This window comes from Amphiura filiformis, chromosome 9, assembly GCF_039555335.1.
Source record: "Amphiura filiformis chromosome 9, Afil_fr2py, whole genome shotgun sequence".
Lineage (NCBI taxonomy): Eukaryota > Metazoa > Echinodermata > Ophiuroidea > Amphilepidida > Amphiuridae > Amphiura > Amphiura filiformis.
The window spans coordinates 1,132,439-1,155,113 of record NC_092636.1 but is presented as its reverse complement, the minus strand read 5'-3'; the positions used below and the strand labels follow the sequence as shown (position 1 = coordinate 1,155,113).

General features: G+C 36.4%; 1 protein-coding gene across 1 annotated transcript in view; it reads right to left on the bottom strand.

Annotated features, from left to right (window-relative positions):
• The window catches only part of LOC140160497 (uncharacterized), a 317,603-nt gene that overhangs the window by 158,340 nt on the left and 136,588 nt on the right, over positions 1-22,675 (bottom strand). Inside the window, 2 exon segments of the mRNA XM_072183731.1 lie at positions 4,586-4,746; positions 5,684-5,785. Of these exon segments, the coding sequence (XP_072039832.1) occupies positions 4,586-4,746; positions 5,684-5,785 (263 nt within the window).

The following is a 22,675-nucleotide window of genomic DNA, read 5'->3' as shown; positions in this document are numbered from 1 at the left end:
GCCTTGACTGTAAAAAAATAATATGTTTTAATCACATATCGTATAGCTCATTTTCTAAAACAAAGAAAACTATAAAAAAAATAGCACATATATATGCAATGCAAAGGTCACTTTATTCATGACAACTTATTCAGGAGATTATTTTGTCCACCTTCATGACTACCACTAATTTGTTTAAATGTCTAGATCATTAGAATACATTATAAATCAATTTAATTATTTTCTAATTAGAGACCTTTGAATATATATTTTTCTCTTCTAATAGAAACATAATACCTAGATCTTTCCTCCCGTACAGTATCTGCTATTTTGTTTAGCAGACCGTAAATATGCAGTATGTGTGTCCCAGTTTTGTCTTATGGAACGATCAGCCCTAATTAATGGGTGAGGCTGGGACTTTGTCTCTTGGGGATGATCTACAGGTATCGCTTTAGTTTATGGTGTTAACTGTAAATTTCAATATCATGCATAATAGGAACTATAATTATGTGATTCATAATTAAGGTGGCCCTCAATTAAGGTGGCCCCACGCAAAGGTGCGTAAATAACAAAGGTTTGTTGAATATTTGGAAAAATATGCCAATAAGCTCATTAATATTCATAAATATGCAAATAACTTAACACAAAACTAAACAGCACATCAGGCCATCATACCCTATAACCATACCACGTTTGAAGTTAATTGGTTATTGCATTAGAGCTGCACAGAGGTTTAATGAATTTGCTTCCACCCACACAGAAAGCCAAACAACCAGGCAAACAACCATCTGGGTGATAACATAAGCCCCACATATGTGTGGGGCCAAATATGCGTGGGGGCCAAAATGTATAGACTATGGATGCAAATTTCTTCCTTCAAGTAAAATGTCAGGATTAAGAAATATCAATAATCTATGCATAGGCACACAAATTCCAAGTATAGGTGGATGTGGAATTGTTTCACTTCAAGTAAAATGTCAGTGGTCAATTAGATACCAGAAATGTCAGTGTAATCTATATGTGATAAGAGAATTTCACAGTCAAGTCCGTCAATCTGGAAGCTTCTAAATTTCAAGTGAAACTTCTTGTGGTTAGCATTTTTGTCTGCTAGGAACAAGTTTGAAAGTAGATCCAAATTGAATTACATATTGCAGGGCATGCTTGAGAGTAGCATTTACACAAATATTAGCGTCTACATGATATTGATCTCCATGTTCCATGAGGATCTGGGTTAATTTAACACAGTGGATGGTCAACTTCACACACGCAAGAGGCCATGTGGAAAACAAAATGCGATCATATCCAAAGGCTACCTGCCTTCCCAGCATCACAAATGTTTTAAAATGCTTTGAATGGTTACATTTTTGGTTTTTGAAAAAATGTTTTAATAACATTAAATGTCGGGTTATATGAAGGTCGTGAAAACATTTTTAAAATGTATGAAAATACATTGCAACAACAATTTTGAAATGTTGTAAAAATGCTATTGTTAAATATTTTTTGCAAGCATTGTTTGCCACATAATGTTATGTTAGAATATTTTGCAGTAAGTTTTGAAAAAATGATTTCAAAAAAATGTTTTTGAATGTTATTAAAAACATTTAATACCCTTTATATACCGTTTATATAACCCAACATTCAAACGTTTTCTGGCAACATTTTCTAACCTTTTGTGAATAATTTCGAAACGTTTTGAGTTCGCTGGGTTGTGTGGGGTTTTTTTTCCGTAACAATGTTATTTTATGTAAGGAGATGATACCTTTATAATGGCTAATATCATAGAGTGATTGCATTGGCTTCTACAGAAGAATGACACTCTCTTCCTCTTGGTGAGTGTACACAGCGAAAATATGGAAGTAAGGTTCTGATTGGCTGACTACATTTGAAATCTCCACTCCCTGTGTGGGAAGATTAAGGTCATGTCTTCCATAGGGGCGTACGGATTTCAACTGCAATAGCCCATTTTTTGCACATCATAGGAACATGCTACTGAAACAAGTGATATTTAGCCAACTTTCCATCACATTATAGATGTGTATCTGCATTGTCTGATCCATAAACATTTTTATGGATAACATGTAGTCATCAGTCCACTCAGGGAATTTTTCCAGCACTTCAAAACAATAAGTTCAAATATCTACAAAGGTTTGTTAAATATTTGGACAAATATGCCAATAAGCTCATTAATATTCATAAATATGCAAATAACTTAACACAAAACTATACAGCACATCAGGCCATCATACCCTATAACCATACCATGTTTGAAGTTAATTGGTTATTGCATTAGAGCTGCACAGAGGTTTAATGAATTTGCTTCCACCCACACGGAAAGCCAAACAACCAGGCAAACAACCATCTGGGTGATAACATAAGCCCCACACATGTGTGGGGAGCCAAATATAGATGGGGGCCAAAATGTATAGACTATGGATGCAAATTTCTTCCTTCAAGTAAAATGTCAGGATTAAGAAATATCAATAATCTATGCATAGGCACACAAATTCCAAGTATAGGTGGATGTGGAATTGTTTCACTTCAAGTAAAATGTCAGTGGTCAATTAGATACCAGAAATGTCAGTGTAATCTATATGTGATAAGAGAATTTCACAGTCAAGTCCGTCAATCTGGAAGCTTCTAAATTTCAAGTGAAACTTCTTGTGGTTAGCATTTTTGTCCACTAGGAACAAGTTTGAAAGTAGATCCAAATTGAATTACACATATTGCAGGGCATGCTTGAGAGTAGCATTTACACAAATATGAGCGTCTACATGATATTGATCTCCATGTGCCATGAGGATCTGGGTTAATTTAACACAGTGGATGGTCAACTTCACACTGGGCAGAGGCCATGTGGAAAACAAAATGCGATCATATCCAAAGGCTACCTGCCTTCCCAGCATCTGAATGTTTAAAATGCTTTGAGCGGTTACATTTTGGTTTTTGAAAAATGTTTTAATAACATTAAATGTTGGGTTATATGAAGGTCGTGAAAACATTTTTAAAATGTATGAAAATACATTGCAACAACAATTTTGAAATGTTGTAAAAATGCTATTGTTAAATATTTTTTCCGCAAGCATTGTTTGGACTACGCCACATAATGTTATGTTAGAATATTTTGCAGTAAGTTTTGAAAAATGATTTCAAAAATGTTTTTGAATGTTATTAAAACATTTAATACCCTTTACATACACGTTTATATAACCCAACATTCAAGCGTTTTCTGGCAACATTTTCTAACCTTTTGTGAATAATTTGAAACGTTTTGAGTTAAGCTGGGTTGTGTGGGATTTTTTCCGTAACAATGTTATTTTATGTAAGGAGCTGATACCTTTATAATGGCTAATATCATAGAGTGATTGCATTGGCTTCTAAAGAAGAACGGCACTCTCTTCCTCTTGGTGAGTGTACACAGCGGAAATATGGAAGTAAGGTTCTGATTGGCTGACTACATTTGAAATCTCCACTCCCTGTGTGGGAAGATTAAGGTCATGTCTTCCATAGGGGCGTACGGATTTCAACTGCAATAGCCCATTTTTTGCACATCATAGGAACATGCTACTGAAACAAGTGATATTTAGCCAACTTTCCATCCATCACATTCTAGATGTGTATCTGCATTGTCTGATCCATAAACATTTTTATGGATAACATGTAGTCATCAGTCCACTCAGGGAATTGTTCCAGCACTTCAAAACAATAAGTTCAAATATCTACAAGCCTACATGTGGTGGCTCTATATACTTTGATCAGCTAGTAATCGGCAGGAATTATTAGGCTTTTACCACTACGCCGAAAAGTAGACCCACGTTTAGATGGATATAGTTGATCTGCCAGGTCAATATTTTGCATGTAAACAAACAAAAAAAAGTAGACAAAGTACAGGACTTCAAATAATAACTAGTTCTGGTGAGATGTCACAAGACAATTCTCCAAATAAAATACATTAATATTAATCCGCGATGTTATAAGGCCCACCGATTACAAGCTGATCAAACTATAGTAATGGATCAACAAATTCACTTTCTGACAATTTATTTTATCTAGACATGCTACAAAAAAAAATAGACCAAACTTATGTTGTGATTTGTTTTAGCATAATTACAATTGGAGCCACACACATGGATAAAAGGGTTAAAAAACAGACATATCTTTGCAGTATATTGAGCATCATGTAAGATAGATTATGAAAGTCATAACCAGATAAGATAAATATTGTATTTTTCTAGGGCTGAGAAGTTTGTAGCAAAAAGCTACAAAGGTGGGTTCGAAAGAATTGATAGTACACTATCAGATTCCTATTGCTATTGACCACAGAGGTACGCTGCTGAACAGCTAGCTATTTTGTTGCTACTCTTAGAGTACTATGTGTATGTACTTTATTTGTGATTCAGACATGTGTACTCTGAAGTACCCAAACAGGTACTGTAGAGTACCCAAACAGGTACTGTAGAGTACCAATGAAGTAGCTGGGAGCAATAGGAATCTGGTAGTAACCCTATACTTAATAGAGCGTGTAGAGCCAGTCATGCACCCTGGCAATATGGTTCTTGTTGTTCATTGGCTCCATTTCATTTGCATTCTCTGTAATCAATGCACTTACCTTTGTTGGTTTCCCTGACTGTCTCATAAGTAGAGGTGATTGGGCGAGGTCCAGACTCTCCCTTCTTTCCTTCCTCCTTGTGGAGCGATACCGCTTCAGAGCAGCATCGTTACTAATGCACTTTTCCAATGGAATTCCAAACACTAGAGGATTACCAGATTCTGAAACAAGTACAAATTGTAAAGTGAGCCAACTATAAGAGTGACCTACAAATAATTGAAAGGGGGAAAAGTGTTTAGTGTTTGGGCCTGTTGATCCTGGAGTGGATACAGGATTTTAAAGGGTGCACCATGCCTGTAGCCAGGGATACTGGGGTGCATGCATAAATCAGCACAAGGGCTTTCTCTCTGTAAAATTATCAAAATATATCAAAATTAGGCCAAAAAGGTTGACATTTTATATAAATATAGTCCAAATCATTAACTTTTTGTAAAATTTGTCTAAAATATTGGCTTCAAAACAATTGTAAAGAAGGTAAAGGTCTCCTTTTGGCCAGGACAAAAATTTCTCTTGAAAAAGTGTGCAAAATCTGCAAAATTGCGTCAAGATTAAACAATTCATCTAAACATTTTCCCTGGTTCATATGTACACACCACTGCACATTCTGTGGTGTGGCAAAATGATGCACAAGTGTCAACTTTGTCTTCTGACAAGTTCACTGACCGAATACTGATACGTCACAGCATACAGGTGGCACAAGTCCCCCACCCCCATGCCAGCCGGGAGGAAAAATGCAAATCATTTCGCAAATTTAACATTCAATCCAACTCCCAGCATTTGAAATGCCATGTTTAATATCGAACCTAAGCCTGATAAACATGATAAACACACGTCTATGGTACATAATAATTAACTTAATATTACAGACAGTGAAACTTATCGTTCATCAGATAATTTTCAAATTCTATAGCATATATTCAAGTCATTCACTTATACCTCTGAGGTCAATTCAAAAGCCTTCTGGTAATTTCTAAGAAAGCCAAGGCCTTATATCAATGCATAAGCTTATCTCAGCCATCACTTGATTACAAAACATGACATGAACAGCAAATCTACTTTTTATGTATTTCTTTAAAATGTTGTTGCTTACACTCTCACCTTTGCCGTCTTTGGCTAAGTCTTTAAGACTATCTAAGAAACTGTTATTTCTATGTCTGCCTCGTAAGAAGCTGCCTTTCTTATGTCTTTTGGTGAGGGGATCTGTAGATGAAAACAAAAGGATTACCATAAGTTCATATATATATATGCGTGCATAAGACACACGAGCTGAGGTGACACAATACAACATTCACTTTTATGTAATCATGCCATACAGTATTGACTCGGATAGATACTCTCTAAATGTAAAAGAGTGAAAATTCACTATACTTGGAGTATTTCATTTTCACTCTATTTGAGTGAAAAAATCCTCTACTCGGTCAATCCAGATTCATTCCTCACAGGGTGATCGCAAATTACCGCTCGACTCTTAGCAGAGTGATTTGTAGCCAATCAACAAGCCGGATTTAATCGATGTGTGCCACAGAAAACTGTGATTATTCATTCTCACTCTTTTTGAGTGATTTTAATATTCACTCTTTTTTAAGAGTGAATTTACTCACTCTTTTTGGGGAGTGAATTTCACTCTAAAAGTAGTGGTCACTCATACGGCTCCATAGACTACCCTGTAGTCCACTTGCCCATTGTGCATACTCTGGATATTGTATATAAGCTTAAAACTCTGATTTAATTAATGTGTGCACAATTGATAGATTTTCACGTCTGTTCTTTTCAGTCACCCTACTCCCTCTGTTTGTTAGCTTCCCAAGTGGACTACTGACTTTGGATTGCAGTCAGAGATGCTTAACACGGCTGTCTATGAGCTTCTATGGATGAGATTGTCGAAATCTGGCCTACTAAAATTGGCCATGATGTAATGCATCTTTAAATGGATCTGGCTTGTGATTGGTCGCCCGATCTCGTTATGGTTTAAATCCTCCGGGTAGCTGTCATTACCATTAATAACTACATGGTACACAAGTATGTGGCCTACCCCGCCTTTGTGTTGTGTAATTGCATGAACGCGTCAATAAGTGCATGAACAAGTCTTGTATTTGCTTGCGGTTAAATTTGATTGATAAACAAGTATGATTGACAGTGTGAGTGTTAGGGACTTTGTCTGTTCAAAATCCCGTTTAAAATTGAAAGTCCATAGTCTATTTTTAACCTGGAATTTCGCGATTAATAAACTGGCAGATTCTAAAATCAGAATTGTTCAGTATTGAAGTGCCAATACAATTATGACATTACGATATGTTGCATTCAATAATATAAGCCTACGTACACTTTACTTTTACTGTCACTAATATAATTATATAAACTTTTTCATAACAATTTTATACTAGTATTTTGATGTAATTAATATCAGTATAATTTCGAGTTCAACTGAATGCTTTCATCATGATTAACATCAAAAATAGACTATGGCATAGTCTAACGGCTCCAAGAAGGAGTGGAAAAACCACTCCTTTTGAGCTGTTATTCACTCTTTTACATTTAGAGAGTAATGATCATGAAATGGGCATTGGTCAGGCACCCTTGTGATAAAAAAAGTGTGACCACAGTCCGGTGAACTCCTTCCCATCTATGATTAAGAAAAGTAAATGTTGTTTTGAATTCCTTGATACACATATTCCAAAAACCAAGTGCTCCTTTTCATGAACTATGATATCTTTTTTATAAAATGACTGGAAAAACTGCCCCTCTGTGTAAAAAATATAGTCTAACATTGCAGACTATGCATATTTACCTGAACACAACTTTAAGCCAAGTCTGGCAACATAATTTCATTTAGAATTTCACTAATATAGACATGATTGACCCCTCATTTTACAGGAAAATGTGTCAGCTTTCTATTCCTTACAATTTTGGTGTGAAACTCAGAATTGCAACTGTGCAACTCATGATATTACACGTTATTGGCACAAATTCACAACATATTACTCGCACAACGAAAGAACGATAACCGCAAACACATACACATATTCACACGCACACATAAACACATACGGTACTTATCATCTATGAAGTTAATGTTGTGAATTAAACAAATAAGGTTGAATAGTTTGGCTGGAATTTAAATTCTTTAAATTATTTCTTTGAATTATTTAAAAATTTGTTTTATTATTCAATATTATTAACCAGTTAAACTTCTTTTATCCAGCCATGATAGGACAAGCAGGGATAAGTGAAACTCCTGATAAGTATATGTGACATGATCAAGGGGAATGAGTCGGATGTCGCTAATATTGTTTTTGAGATATTGGCAAAAACAGTGTTCAAATTCTTTTGTTTTATATTGTTTTCAGCCATTGATAAATTGCTCATAACTCAGTACCCAGATGTTCGATTTTGATGGGGTTTGCATCAAAATGTAGCATTTATAAACTGCCAGAAAATTGAAAATTACCGCCATGTGACTCATTCCCCTTGATCATGTCACATATGTGTAATTGAATGTCTAAAGTGCTAAATTTGGAACAAAAGATGGGGTTAGCACAGCCTCTGTGCTGTACTCTTATACCTATGATGATGATCCAAGATACTAGTATTCCATCAATAGGTCGCTATGCTCGGTGCTCGCTTCGCTCGCTGTTCGAGAGGCGTCGCGTCGCGGTTTGTGGAACGGGGCTAGTTCTATATGGGGTAATGCCACTGAAACATGGCATTTGAGTGATGTAATCAGCTGAGTGCAAGAAGGGCATAAGTGGACTTATGACCTTCTTGCACCCAGCTGATGGTATACAACATAGAGGTTTCCTTTTAAATGCTTCAAAGCATGAATATAAGGTGTCAAAAACATGCTTTCTTATAAAAATCACCAGATCACTGCAGAGAGATTCATATAAAGGAGGTTCAGATATTGGAGGTTGGACTTAAGGTACCAATATACATAAGAAATCCATAAATTAAACCAATTTAACATGCAAAAGTTAATGCAATAACAAGCCTTCCTGTTACTTGCATAACAAGAATGTTTTCCCATATGTTGAACACATAAGTGTCACCTAGACTGAACCATTGTAACATATCCACACAATTACATAGAAAACAAAAGCAACAAATCCTCATTATATGATCTCCCCTTCGGGTTATAAAGTTTACGTGGATACGACTGCACAAAATCGCAAGCAAAATAAAATACATAGTCAGGTTGTTATTTCCTCCATGGCATATCCACTTCACATTTTATCTGTTGCCACGGCAACTGTTATGCTCATCCCCTTAGGGCAAAGTCTTTGGTGAGGTTGAGTTTCAGTAGTCGTGATAGGGGAGCAGATTGTTACCATTTTATTGGCAGTAATGCAACACAAGACAACTCTGGTTTATAGTCTTTGTCAAAGACTGGGGCAGTATCGCAACACAAGACAACTCTGGTTTAGTCTTTGTCAAAGACTGGGGCAGTATCGCAACACAAGACAACTCTGGTTTAGTCTTTGTCAAAGACTGGGGCAGTATCGCAACACAAGACAACTCTGGTTTAGTCTTTGTCAAAGACTGGGGCAGTATCGCAACACAAGACAACTCTGGTTTAGTCTTTGTCAAAGACTATAGGGCAGTGTCGCACCACAAAGACTGGTTATGTTCAGTCTGTGACAAAAAATGCTCAAGTACCGCAGTTAAAATTGTTTGATCTTAGGATTAATCGTCGATGCTTCTATGATGCTTGTAATTAATGAACTATCAACTAATTAATTAGAATTAATGCTAAATTTGTATTGGTCGATACATTACATGCAAAGATTAAATGTTATCACAAGCAATATAAATTCAATGATTCTTCAACTGCACATTTGAGAATCCCCTTTACCGATGGGGGAAACCTATTATAATCAAAGACAGAAAAGAAAAAAAGAAACTAGTTCATGTCTGCTGTTCCTACCAATGCTACTCCCCATGGCCTGTGATCGCGTAACTAGGGCAATGTATTCCCTAGTTACGCTATGCTAACCAATCAGAGACTATGCCAGAGTTGAGACGAAGATGAAATATGAATTTGTTTTTTATTTTTGTCTTCGATTTATTAGGCAGATTGATTAAGAAATCAAAGCAAGACAGACAATCTCAAGAAAAATTCAGGGGGACGACTAGCATTTCTACAGCCCCCTTCTGCAATTCTTGGTCGGGTGTTATTGGCTAGGAACAAACAAACAGTCCTTTTTCTCTGGCCTCATCCCCATCCTAACTAATCATGAAATTCAAGCCTGTAAACACAGACTATAGAGCTGTAGATTTTAACAGATTCACTAGAGGTGGAAATTGACCATTAGGTAACAAACATGCAACTGATACATGGTGGTTATTCTTTGCAATCTGATTCAAACCTGTTGGCTCGGCTTAAAATGTAAATAGATTATATCTGCTACAAGCAGGGTAGGACATGATTGAACAGGATCATATTAAAAGGGATGTGTTACCTGATATAAAGTTACAATTAATTTTCCTACTAAGCTCACTCACTTTCTCTCTCTCTCTCTCTCTTTTCTCTCTCTATTTTTGTTTCCTACTTATTTTTTTTTCCTTTATTCTGTCCACAAAAATTTTAAATGTCAAGTTATATGAAGTATAAAACGTTTTAATAACATTTAAGATCATTTTACAATAAGCATTTTACAATAAGGAAAAGTTAGGGCTACATTTCATGGGGTTGTGCAATAATTACAAGTCCGGGGGAGGGGTAAATTGGAGAGGGGCAAACAAGTGTATGGCATTACAAAAGGGGGCATTTGGGACACATTCATGGGCCATCTTTTAAATATAAAAGCAATCTAAAAAGGATCAATATGGAATTCCCAATAGGAATTTAGGAAAGCACTAAGGAAATAAGCAACATTTCCGAATCCCTACACTAGAGTCCGAAGTTTACCGTTTTCTAAAATCCGTTTTCCGTGTTGTAATCCGTGTTGTAAAATTTGTAAATCTGTGTCATGAATAACGCTTACAATGTATAAACAATGATATTAATGTCACAATAAAGTGTTCAATATTGCGATCAATATATTCTGATTGGAATATTCTCACGATAATAGGCCGACTATTACGACGTTTGGAGGGATATAGGGGGTTCATGCCTTGGTAATATACCTTTATTTCGGTATTATTAAAGAGTGTTTTTATCATAAAAAGTGACATACACAGCTCATGATTGTTTTTAACATTTATTTCTCTTATCTTTTAACAATTTTTGTCACATCATACAAAAATGTAATTTTCCGTGTTGTATTTCCGATTCCGTGATTTTCTTCTGTTTTCCGTTAACGGAAAACTTTGGACTCTACCCTACACTTGCATTATATTGTAATTATTGCACAACCACTAATTCAATAAGGAATGGAGGGGCACATTTGGATATAATAAAGAGAAATCTCAATTAAAGGAGTATTTCATGATCCTATAGCATCCTCTTTTTATGGCATTTTTCAGCAGATATCCATGAAAAAGGCTTATTCCCAAAATGTCAGTTGATTCCGATTTTATGCGTTTGCGAGTTATGCATGATTATGTGTATTACACTGCTCCATAGACAATGTGTTGTAATTTCATTCTGGTATACCAGAATGAAATTCAAATTTCATATCTTTGCTGAACGAATTAATCTGTAAGAATTTTTTTGTACATAAACATTATGTAGCCAGAGGTTTCCAGCGATATACAAATCTCAACTTTTTTTGAGAAAAGTGGGGGGATAATGCCGCGGATCACGAAATGCCCTTTTAACAAATCACTTCACACACCCAAAATATCCAACCACAATAGGTGATGACCGCGAGAGACTGTGAACCCAAAGGATGGGTGACCGCTAGACAATATAAATTTGAAGTTCAATGTTCAATCTTAAGTTTATAGCAATAAAGCATTATGAAAACTAGATGGACCGCGGTTCTCGACGCACAGCGTCGACCGTGATGCCTCCACCAAAGGGAGCGATGTGGCACTCAAAAGTTGATACAAAGCAGTTTGTATCAATTTGACCTCAGATGATCTCTGGGTGACCCTGGATGACCCCAAAATGACCTTCCAAATATTTGGCTCTAAATGTTGACTGTACCCACCAAGTTTCATGGACGTATGACAGTTTTTACTCATTTAACCTCAGATGACCCCTGGATGACCTCAAAATGACCTTCAAAAATTTTGCTCTAAATGTTGACTGTACCCACCAAGTTTCATGCCCATACGACAGTTTTTACTAATTTGACCTCAGATGACCCTGGGTGACCCCAAAATGACCTTCCAAAAATTTGGCTCTAAATGTTGATTGTATGTACCAAGTATCATGGCCATACAACAGTTTTTGCTCATTTGACCTCAGATGACCCTGGGTGACCTCAGGTGACCTTGACCCACTAACCAATACAAACTTGTTCTGCCTGGGGTCAAGATGCACCCACCCACCAAGTTTGAGGAACGTGCGACCCCTAGTCTCTGAGAAAAGAGGTAAATAAGGAAAATGTGCCCCCTGACCTCAAATGACCTTTAACCTCAGTATATGACCTTGAACCTCACCCAAAAAAAAGTAGCCAGAGTTTTTGACCATGACCCACCTATCCTGAAAAGTCAATCCGCCCATGCATGCCCGAGATATAGCTTCCGGACGGAAGCACGGAAGCACGGAAGCACGGACATTGCAAAAACAGTATGCCTCGCTGTGGAGGCATAAAAATGAAGCTCTATACAAATTAATCCCTTGTTGATATGTTTTGATCAAATTGGATTAAATGCATACCAGTGTTTGATATTAGAGAAGATAATCAGCAATCAGGAGCTGGTAAGAAAAGTTCATGTCCTTATAATCTGCTATTATTACATTAGTTATGCACAGAGCCCAAAGCAAAATTCATTCAAAATGTTGGCTTTTCACCCTGTTCCAAAGAAGGAGTAAAGTTCTGCGAAGCAATGCATGCTTTTAAAACATAGCAGCATTGCACAACAAAATTAACTGCAACAATATATCGCGACATCGCTAAGTCTGCATCTCCTTTTATGGTCATTCTGCATGGCTGCAATATTGCAGCACGATGCGAAGAAGTGGAACAAATTTCAACTCTCATCGCTGATGAAATTTCCACCCCCGAGCTTGTAAAAACCTGGCTCAGCTGCGATTTGGAGTCTGAATCGGACTTAAGACTTCAGCTATTGTTCTGACATAGAGCACTGTAAAAACCTGGCTCGGCTGCGATTTGGAGTCTGAATCGGACTTAAGACTTCAGCTATTGTTCTGACATAGAGCACTTTACATTGAAAAACATTGCCAATCAACACACAGGATTTCCGAATATGCATGAGATATCATGCCAATTTTGTTCTGACATAAAGAGCTGGGGCAATAGTCTGTGATCTGAAAGGCTGTTGGAGCAGTCTGGAGGGTTGCAGATTTTGCTTACTGTATGACATCATCTTCAAGATCATCGAGCCTTATCTCCAGGTTTGTCTACAGTTAGGAGGAGAAATAAATCTAATAAAGTCACCAGTTAGTGACCTGTAGGGAGAGAACTGGTCCTTCGTCCTACCTTGGTTTAGACCACTGGAACTTAACCACTATGATGAGTACAACAAACAGCACCCGGGTTAAAGCCCCGGATTTACATTCGCACCGACTAACTCAGGGCCTGGATCACCATCCAGTGCATGATGATGCACCACCCCTAAAGCCAATCGGAAAGAGTGATGGTCCTCCTACAGCAGGGCGAACACCACTCCGAAACCCAATTAGACGGGATGCTGCTATTAAATAACCCTGATGATAGAAGGGCACTTTTACATGCCAAGAAAAAGATTGGTATCGGGACATGGAATGTCAGGACCCTTCACCAGCCTGGCAACTTAGAATTACTTATTCACCAATTGGAGAACTACAAGTGGGAGATAATGGGTATATCAGAAACCCATTGGATAGAATCAGGAGATTTCACACAAGATGGTTACCAAATATTGAGCGCCGGTAGTGGATCAACTCACAGAGCAGGGGTTGCCTTAATTCTCATCAAGAATGCCCAGAGATCACTCCTCGGCTACAATCCTATTTCAGAAAGGCTAATTACAGCAAGGCTTCGCACTCAAATAGGAACAGCTACCATTATGCAGGTGTATGCACCTACAACGTCATACCCAGACGAAGATATTGAAGACTTTTATGACCAACTGCAATTGGAAATAAATAAAACACCTTCCCAAGACATCCTTATCATTAATTGGTGATTTCAACGCGAAAGTTGGTATCGACTGGGAACCATGGAATGGCGTTATTGGGAAGTTTGGTATTGGAGAAGCAAACGACAGAGGTGAAAAGCTGCTCAGCTTTTGTTCATCGAATAGCCTGTGTATCACAAACACTCTCTTCAAAGAATCCAAACCAAGTCGCCAGTGGACCTGGGAATTTTACACCTGAATATTCATGAGCTAATCATGCCAATTCATTAATTGCTGAAAAGCGGCTTGTGCCTCCCATCAGACCCGGTGCCCACCCAATCATGGTTGGTGCCCCCCCCCCATGTGATGACCAACGATACTGCAACCAATATATGGTATTTTTCAACAACCTCATCCCATTCCAGGTACAGTGTCATGGCTTCTATCTAGAGCATCACAAATAAACAATTCCAGTTGAAATCCATACACCCTGTATGGAAGATACAACCTTTATCTCCCGCACAGGAAATGGCCCGGGGGGGGGGGCACTCAAATATGAGAGTGTACGCATGCGTGACCAAATTTTTTTCGAACATCTTCTAAACAAGTTTTCCTCTGTGAGCAAAATAACCCCTAAGCAAGTTTTTAGCGCTTTCCCCCAAATTTGACCCCTAAACAAGTTTTTGTCTAATTTTGACCCCTAAACAAGTTTTTGTCTAATTGTGACCCCCTAAACAAGTTTTTGTCTAAATTTGACCAACTTTACAAGGATTTTGACAACTTGAACACGGCCTACTAACTGACATTGAACACTAAAAGTCTACCGTCCCGGATATACCCCCGTCCCCCCTCCGGTGTCACTTTATACTAGGCCTACATATAAATAATAACACGATGAATTCAGAATGTACCATGAGGCCTTCAGATTCGTAGATTGTTGGGCCTACATGAATCTGATTGGATTCTCGTAACTCAGTTTTGTGAGAATATAAAATACCAATCCAGAGGCAACGTTAAGCAGTATTCACATCGTATTTGGTTCCGAATTCGGCATCTAAAGTTGATTATCGTGTCCCGGTATCGTGTGCTCTTTTCATGCTTTCTACCGCAAATATAATTTCCTAAAGTAATCCAGAGAAGGGGAAACTCACAAATCTACCAGAAATAATGTGAGGAATATATAAAAGTCCTGAAAATCTTTTTGAAATACATGATATTTTCGTCTCCCCGTCTATTCACTGAACTATATACCCATCATAATTCAAGCAACATTTATATGACATCATTAATTAAGATACATGTTTTTTAATCTAAATGGTATTTTACATAGAAGTACGAGGCCATGGTTAAATCACATATGTAACACATCATGAAATATATTTGCATAACAGAGTGATATACTCTAGGTTTGGAGTATGCTGTAAGCATTTCTATGAACGGGGAATTCCGGCACTGGATAACTTTTTCGGAATCGGAGTTTCAGCAAATTTGAAAAGCGGATTAAAATGGTACCCTAAATGCGTTACAAAACGATTTAAAAACTACCCTTTTCATGAAAATCTCAGTTTTTTACCCCCTTAACGCGTCACACGCGTAACGTGCTCAACCAAGAAAAAACACCCCTTTTCACGCGTTTTTTTGGTCACACATGCTTACATCATTATATTTGAGTGGCCCCCCCCCCCGGGGGAAATGGGGGTTACCTGTGGTTCCATTTGAAACGTACATCCCTCTGTGTGAGAGATTAAGGTCAGAAACAACACCTCATGAACAGTTAGCATAGGGTATTAACCCGGGGGGGCCACTATAGTGTCAAGAGGGGGTATCAGGCGCGTCCGAGGACTCTCAAAAAGCACCCTAAACAAGTATTTCCGAGACTGAAATTTTTCCCCCTAAACAAGTATAAGTTACACGATTTGCTACCCTAAACAAGTAGTTGTCTTTTCCCAACCCTAAACAAGTAATTGATGCAATTATTACCCCTAAACAAGTAAACACACAGAACCCAGGCGGCGAGTGGCATGATAGGGCTGGCAATTCGTGGCAAGCCTTCTGAATTTTGAGCCATACAAGTTTACGTAGTGCTAAAGCTTACCTCAAAGTTCATACAGTATGTCCAATATTTTCAAGATTTTTGGGCCAATAATTTCCCCTTTTTGGATCACAGGTACAACCCTTTTTATTGAAATATTGTAGAATTTATTCTTTGGGATTTGGGATGTACCCATTTCTCCACATATCCAAGAAAATTTTGAACTGCAAGTCCAAAGCAAATTACGACCATGGCGATTGCAAACCACACATTGAAGTTGGAAGAAGACGGCAATCACGGCCAGTTTAGCTTGGTTTATTTCCTAAGTTCGTCTCGATTTAAAACATCCTAGAGCATTAATTATCATACTGGATTTAGTGGTAAACCCAACCAAAATCCTGAAACTCATTGATTTATATTTTAAGAAAGCCAAAATAGTTCCAAATTATTCAATCGTTGTGTTTGTAAATACCCGGTAAAATTTCACACATGTCAAAAGTTCATTGACACAGCTTGTTTACAAACCTAGAAGTTCGTGGTTGCTTTGTTGCTCCTTCAGACCATGTTCCGATCAACCAAATGTTCTGGGCTGGAAGCCACCAAGACTATGAATATTGATGATTTTAAAGAGGTTCGCCAATCGAAATCCTCTTATATTTTCCTCATAATTTATTGACTCCACAGTTAAGAAAAAGCATGCTGATTGGTTGTATATTCTGAACAAGTTGTGACCTCGTCCGGGGACCTCGTGTTTATGCTAGCTGGGCCAGTATAGGGATCTGTCATCTCTGACAGCAGAAAGATGGCTTTTAACTGTTTTTGGGGTGTAGGAAGAAGACACTTTCCTTTCACTTTTCATGAATGAAGGAGAAAGCACAAAATCCCAAACTTGGCATAACTACCCTAAGTACGTAAGAGCTCCAAAAACATCCCCTTTTACACACCATTTTACATGAATTTGATACCCTATTCACGTTACGCACGTAACGTACTTTAATCTGAAAAAATACCCTTTTTACGTGAATTTACGGACGCGCCTGATACCCCCCTTCACCATTACAGTGGCCCCCCCGGGGGTATTAAATAAAAGGCGCTAAATAATGCCCATGTGACCCATGGGCGCCGCCATACCAAGACCACCAAGTGATCAGTAGATGTGCTACAATGCTAAGAGATACGAATTTTTCAGACCAATATCATCAAAATTGCTGAAAATTTAATAGGCAACTTAATTAAAAATTGGGGGATTCTGTTTTTTAGTATGTTTTCAAGAACTAAATTTTGAAAGTTTTGGGACGAAAAAAAAAACCCTTATTGATTTCTTGCAGACATTCTTACAATAATACTACAAAAAAAACCATGGCAAATTTGCTAGAAAATTTGGACATGCATCCATGCTTTCCAATTGAAATACACAGGAAGACCACCTGCTGTGCCAAAGGTCACTTTTCCAGACATCCTGTCTAGATGCTGTAATGTCTGCGCCCATCTGGTCACGTGGGCATTAAATTAAGTGCAAAACAAACCTGAAACACATTGCCAGAGAACTAATAATCACAAAGGAGAACCGCAAATTGCATCTCAGAACTAAAAATACAGTACTTGTCGCAAGTTTAAATCTTAACAATTATAGACTCATCCATTCATGGTATATCTTTTAAAGTCCACATAATTGATACCAAGAAAAACACATTATTTTTATAACTATTCAAATCCACTTTATATTCATTAATAGAATTTCAATTGTAGCATCTCTATTCTCATAATAGCCCACATTCATAGAATCTCCTACGCAGTCTTATTGAAATCCTTCTGCTCGATTAAATTTAGTGCATTGTCAATCTGGATGGATTAATCATCATCTGTAGGTTCTGTCAACTTGTATTTTGTATAATATCTTAGCATTTTATACAAGATACCTCTCTTTATGCGGGTATCGACTGCAGACGACATGTTTTTAAAAAAAATTGAAAGTTCAAATATTTCAAAAATATAAATTTTCATGACCATATTTGGAATCAGCATGAAAAATGCATTAAAATGAGTAAAAAACAAGCTTGTATTTCAGTTTTGAATTGAATCAAATACAACTTACATTTTTGCCTTGCTACGCTAGTATTTTTTAACGACTGGATGACTCAGTAGTTTTGTTCTAGTTCTTAAGATAGCTCTTGATATTTTGAGAAAATATTTCAAAACTTCAACTTTTTTCAGTTGAAGCGCATGGCTATAAAGCAGAGCATTAATATTCAATGCTCTGTGTGCTAACCATATAGGCTTCAACATAAAAAGTCATAAGTTTTGGATCTCTTTTCCCAAAATATCAAGAGCTATCTCAAGAACCACTGAATCAATACTAGGCTTGTTTGTACTCATTTTAATGCATTTTTCATGCTGAGCCCAAATATGGTCAATTGGTCATGAATATGTACAATACTGAAATTTTTGAATTAAAAAAATTGTGTCCATCCATATCAAAACGAGCACTTGTTGGATGCTACATGTAGTGTCTCGTTTCACATAATAGCTAGGAATAAATACCAGACTCATCTCACGTGGAGGTCACTTCAAATCATCCCCAAGTCACATGATTATGGAATTTTCTCTGTATTCCTAATCCATGTGACTTGGGGATGATTTGAAGTGACCTCCACTTTAGATGAGTCTGGTATTTATTCCTTGCTATTATGTGAAATGAGACACATATAGCAGCCGACAAGTGCATCGTTTTGATATGGATTGTCACAATTGAAACTTGCATTCGACACCCACATGGAGATGGTTAAATGGACATGCCCTCAAAATTATTGGGTCAAAACAACCCCATTGTTACGTTAGGGACCCTCCATAATTTTCGCCACTTTCACTTACGTACGAAGCGTACGTAAGAGGGAGGGAGGGGGTAAAAATCCTTGGCATGTGTACGTAAGAAAATTGTTATTTGTTTGAACAATAAAAAAAAATGAAAGTGAAAAATTATGGTATGTTCCAATATATTATTCATAAGTTATAACCAATTGACCTAAAATTGTTCAATTCGTTTCAACAATTTCTATAGGCCTAATATGCTCACGGAATAACTGCCCGGGGCAGTGTTACCCGTGTGGCTACCAGTCCGTGATCATGTGCTTGGCATGTGGGGGTCTAAGGTTTCGAATCCTGGGCTCACCAAGTGACTTCTCTCTTCATTTTCTCTCCTTTTTTGTTTCTTCTTTAACTAGCGATAGCAAAAAGCAGGGTTGGGTGTTAGGGCTAATTAGATAGACTTAAAATTGCAATCTGTCATTGTATCTGAATCATAAACTTGTTTCTTCCAAGAACTTCCCATTTATATTTAAATGCATTTTATTTTTCAAAAAATTTGACCATGAAGACAACAAACTCCTTATGACAAAAACACTACGGGGGTGATAAGCTCTAATCAATTTCTCTTAAAAGATTCTATTTTCAGTTAAAATATCATATTTTCAGTTAAAAGATCATATTTTCGGAAGCGCAATTTTCAGTATACATACGGTGTGGCTGCAATAGATCATGCAGTAACAGCATAGGTGGGTGGAGAACGTACTTTCAAGAAAAGGAGGGGTGAGGGACAATGAAGATGGTTTAAAGAAGACAATTATTCTATTTTCAGTTAAACAATTCTATTTTCAGTTAAAAGATTATATTTTCGGAAATACAATTTTCAGTATTGGGTGTGGGTATAATAGAATAGTAAACAGCATCTAGGTAGGTGGGGGAAGTACTTTCAAGAAAAGGAGGGATGAGGGGCAATGTCGATGGTTTAAACAAGTCAATCATGGATTTCAATTAAAGGATACCATTTTCGGTTAAAAGGTTAGGCCTATATTTTTAGTTAAAAGATTCTATTTTCGGTTAAAAGATTATATTTGGAAGTGCAATTTTCAGTATAGGGTGTGGGTATAATAGAACAGTAAACAGCATAGGTGGGTGGAGGAAGTACTTTCAAGAAAAGGAGGGGAAGGCCTGGGGTCAATGGTGATGGTTTAAACTGAACAAGACAATCATGGAAAAGGTGGGGGAAGTGGTATCAAGAAAGAATGGAAAGAGGTGAGGGCAGGGTGGGTGGGGTGTATAAAAAATGATGTAAAGGTGAAAAAATAGTCATCAAAGAGGAGGAGGAGGGATGACAGGGTAGGTGGGGGAGTAGAAATGATGGTGTGGTGGAGGAGGGAAGAGTGATGAAACCACTGATGAGCAAGAAAACATCAAAGTCTGGATTCCACTTTCTTTTTGCTGAGCAAACATTTAATATGTCCAAGAATTGGACATATTGTAGGGATATACTGCAAAACAACTTCATTTCGCTAGCAAATTGTTTTATTTAATTTCGCTAGTGCCTTCAATCGCTAAATTAAATTGCCGATAAATAGTTACATAGCAATCAGATGCAAATTCGTGAATTTAAATTACCATAAAAAAAAATTCTTGCCAATTGACCAAATTAAGTTGCCGTGAAATTAAAGTATTTTACGGTAGTTACTATATCAGTAAATAGTCCTATTCTAAAAGTAACAGCCAAAAAATTGTTTGGAACAGTGTAGGTTTGGGTGTACCATATCTCTGAATATCCGTTTAAAAAGTTATGTTCTCTACAGACAACAAAAGGAGATCAACTTTTTGATTAAATCTAAATTTTTATTTTTTTAATATTACAACTGAATTCACTCCATTATTTGCGGATTCTAACGGAAAACATTCAGGAAATCTGTATCAAAATTATTACCCTTGAGTAAAGATTTCATATCTTGAAATTGAAAGATCTTGAATTCAAAACCTAATTCATGAATTCAATTTCTCTTGTTACTTCCCAATTGCTTGTTGCATGCAGGCATACTAGTATTAACTATTATGTTGCCTACAAAAACCATCCTGTAATTGTATTAAGCGCGCTTCAGACTCCGTATTGTACGTACAATATTGTATGTACAATACTTTTCGTGACGTCAAAAAGTATTACACGTGCAATAAATAGTATGTACCGGAAAATATATATTGTGCTACAATCATTGGTTGCTTAATTGATACGTAGTTGCCAAATTTCTAAGAGTGGTAAATTTAGTGAGTGTTCGTGTACGGAATGATGAACATCTTTTTATGTCTTTTTGTATTCAACTGTACTTAATATTAAAAGGCCTATTAATACTAACGATATTAATAATATTAAAATTGTAATAATAATATAAATGGCGCATTCAGTTCTTATTTATTTATTTATAGATTTATTTAAAGGCCTATTTGTTTATTTATTTATTTGTTTATTTATTTATTGATTGTTTGGTTGATTGATATTAATATTAAAAGGCCTATTAATAACGATATTAATAATATTAAAATTGTAATAATAATATAAATGGCACATTCAGTTCTTATTTATTTATTTATAGATTTATTTATTTAGGCCTATTTGTTTATTTGTTTATTTATTTATTTATTGATTGATTTGATTGATTACTGATTGATTAATTGATTGAGCGATTCATTTATACTGACATTTAGTCATATATTGATTTAGTCAGTTTCTTAAGTATTATTTGTAGCCCTATGTATTTATTCTGGTTTTGATTTGATTGATACTGATATTTTTATTGTTTTTAAAGTTTTGGCATATAACATTATACATTATAACACGTTGTGTTATGAATTTACAACAGCTTTTTACATGTTGATATCGTTGAGGCATGTTATGATGGTGTATGTTATAGACCTATTGTACTTATGATCATCCCAATACATCCATAAACGTGTTAATGTGAAACGAGATTACTTGAAATATATATTTCAGCATTGAAAGAGTTTCAACTATACGAACATAATTCTGAAATATGTCTCTCTGATTGGTTGATTGTCAAGAGGATTACGGCATCCTCAAAGCCTCTTGCAGTAATTCTCTAATCGATATCTATTATAGGACCGATCTTTTGAAATCCATACAACTGTGTCAAATGAAATAGTCTCGGATCATAGTTTGTGGACGATACAACATTGATACGTCAGATTTCGGAATTGTATTAAAAATAGGCGCAAATCACATTGAACAGGTTGAATGCTGGCAAAAGTAGATAAAATAACTATGGGTCGAATTCACATTAATCAGTGTCCTGGGCCAGGATAACATTTAGGACTCCTTCGCATTCTAAAACAATACTTTGAACACCAAATGTCCTTGCTTTAATTTTCTCATTTAATTTGTTTTAATTGTAATTAATTTCTTTGTCCACTGGCTCTGTGGTAAATCCGGTATTGCCAAATATTTATCGTCCATTACCCGTGTTAATCTATTTATTTATTAAAATGCACCATCTATTAAATTCCTGTAATACAATGTATAGGCCTAGTGTATTTGATAACAAATTTGTTTTTATTTTTATTGGAATTTGGGTGCTATTACACGATTTCATATATATTATATAAAATATGTTTGGGCATGGCGGAATTAGTATATGATTAAAGATAGACATACTCTTAGGCCCCCCTTTAATGTTTGTACATTATTAATATTTATGTACAAAATGCAAACGAATGTATATATATTTGATTGTTTTGTAAACATTAAATTTGATGTTTACTCATAATTATGTCTGGAAAGTCAGGGAAAAAACTAAAGGAGCATCGGTATTTAGTTTCCTGGGAAAGTGGATCAGATGAGCATGCAGTGAGTAAAAGCATTCTTCCTAAATCTTTATTTGATTTTGATTTTTTTTATTTATTAGGCCTACTGGTAAAGTGCAGAAAAAAACCTCAAAAGCGTCTGGATTTTTCATCAGCAGCAGTAGAAATTTATCCTCGCTTGATTTAGCAAACAATGAACCATCAGGGTTATAGCGCAATCTGATTCAACTCGTGTGGCACGTATATTTATTGCACGT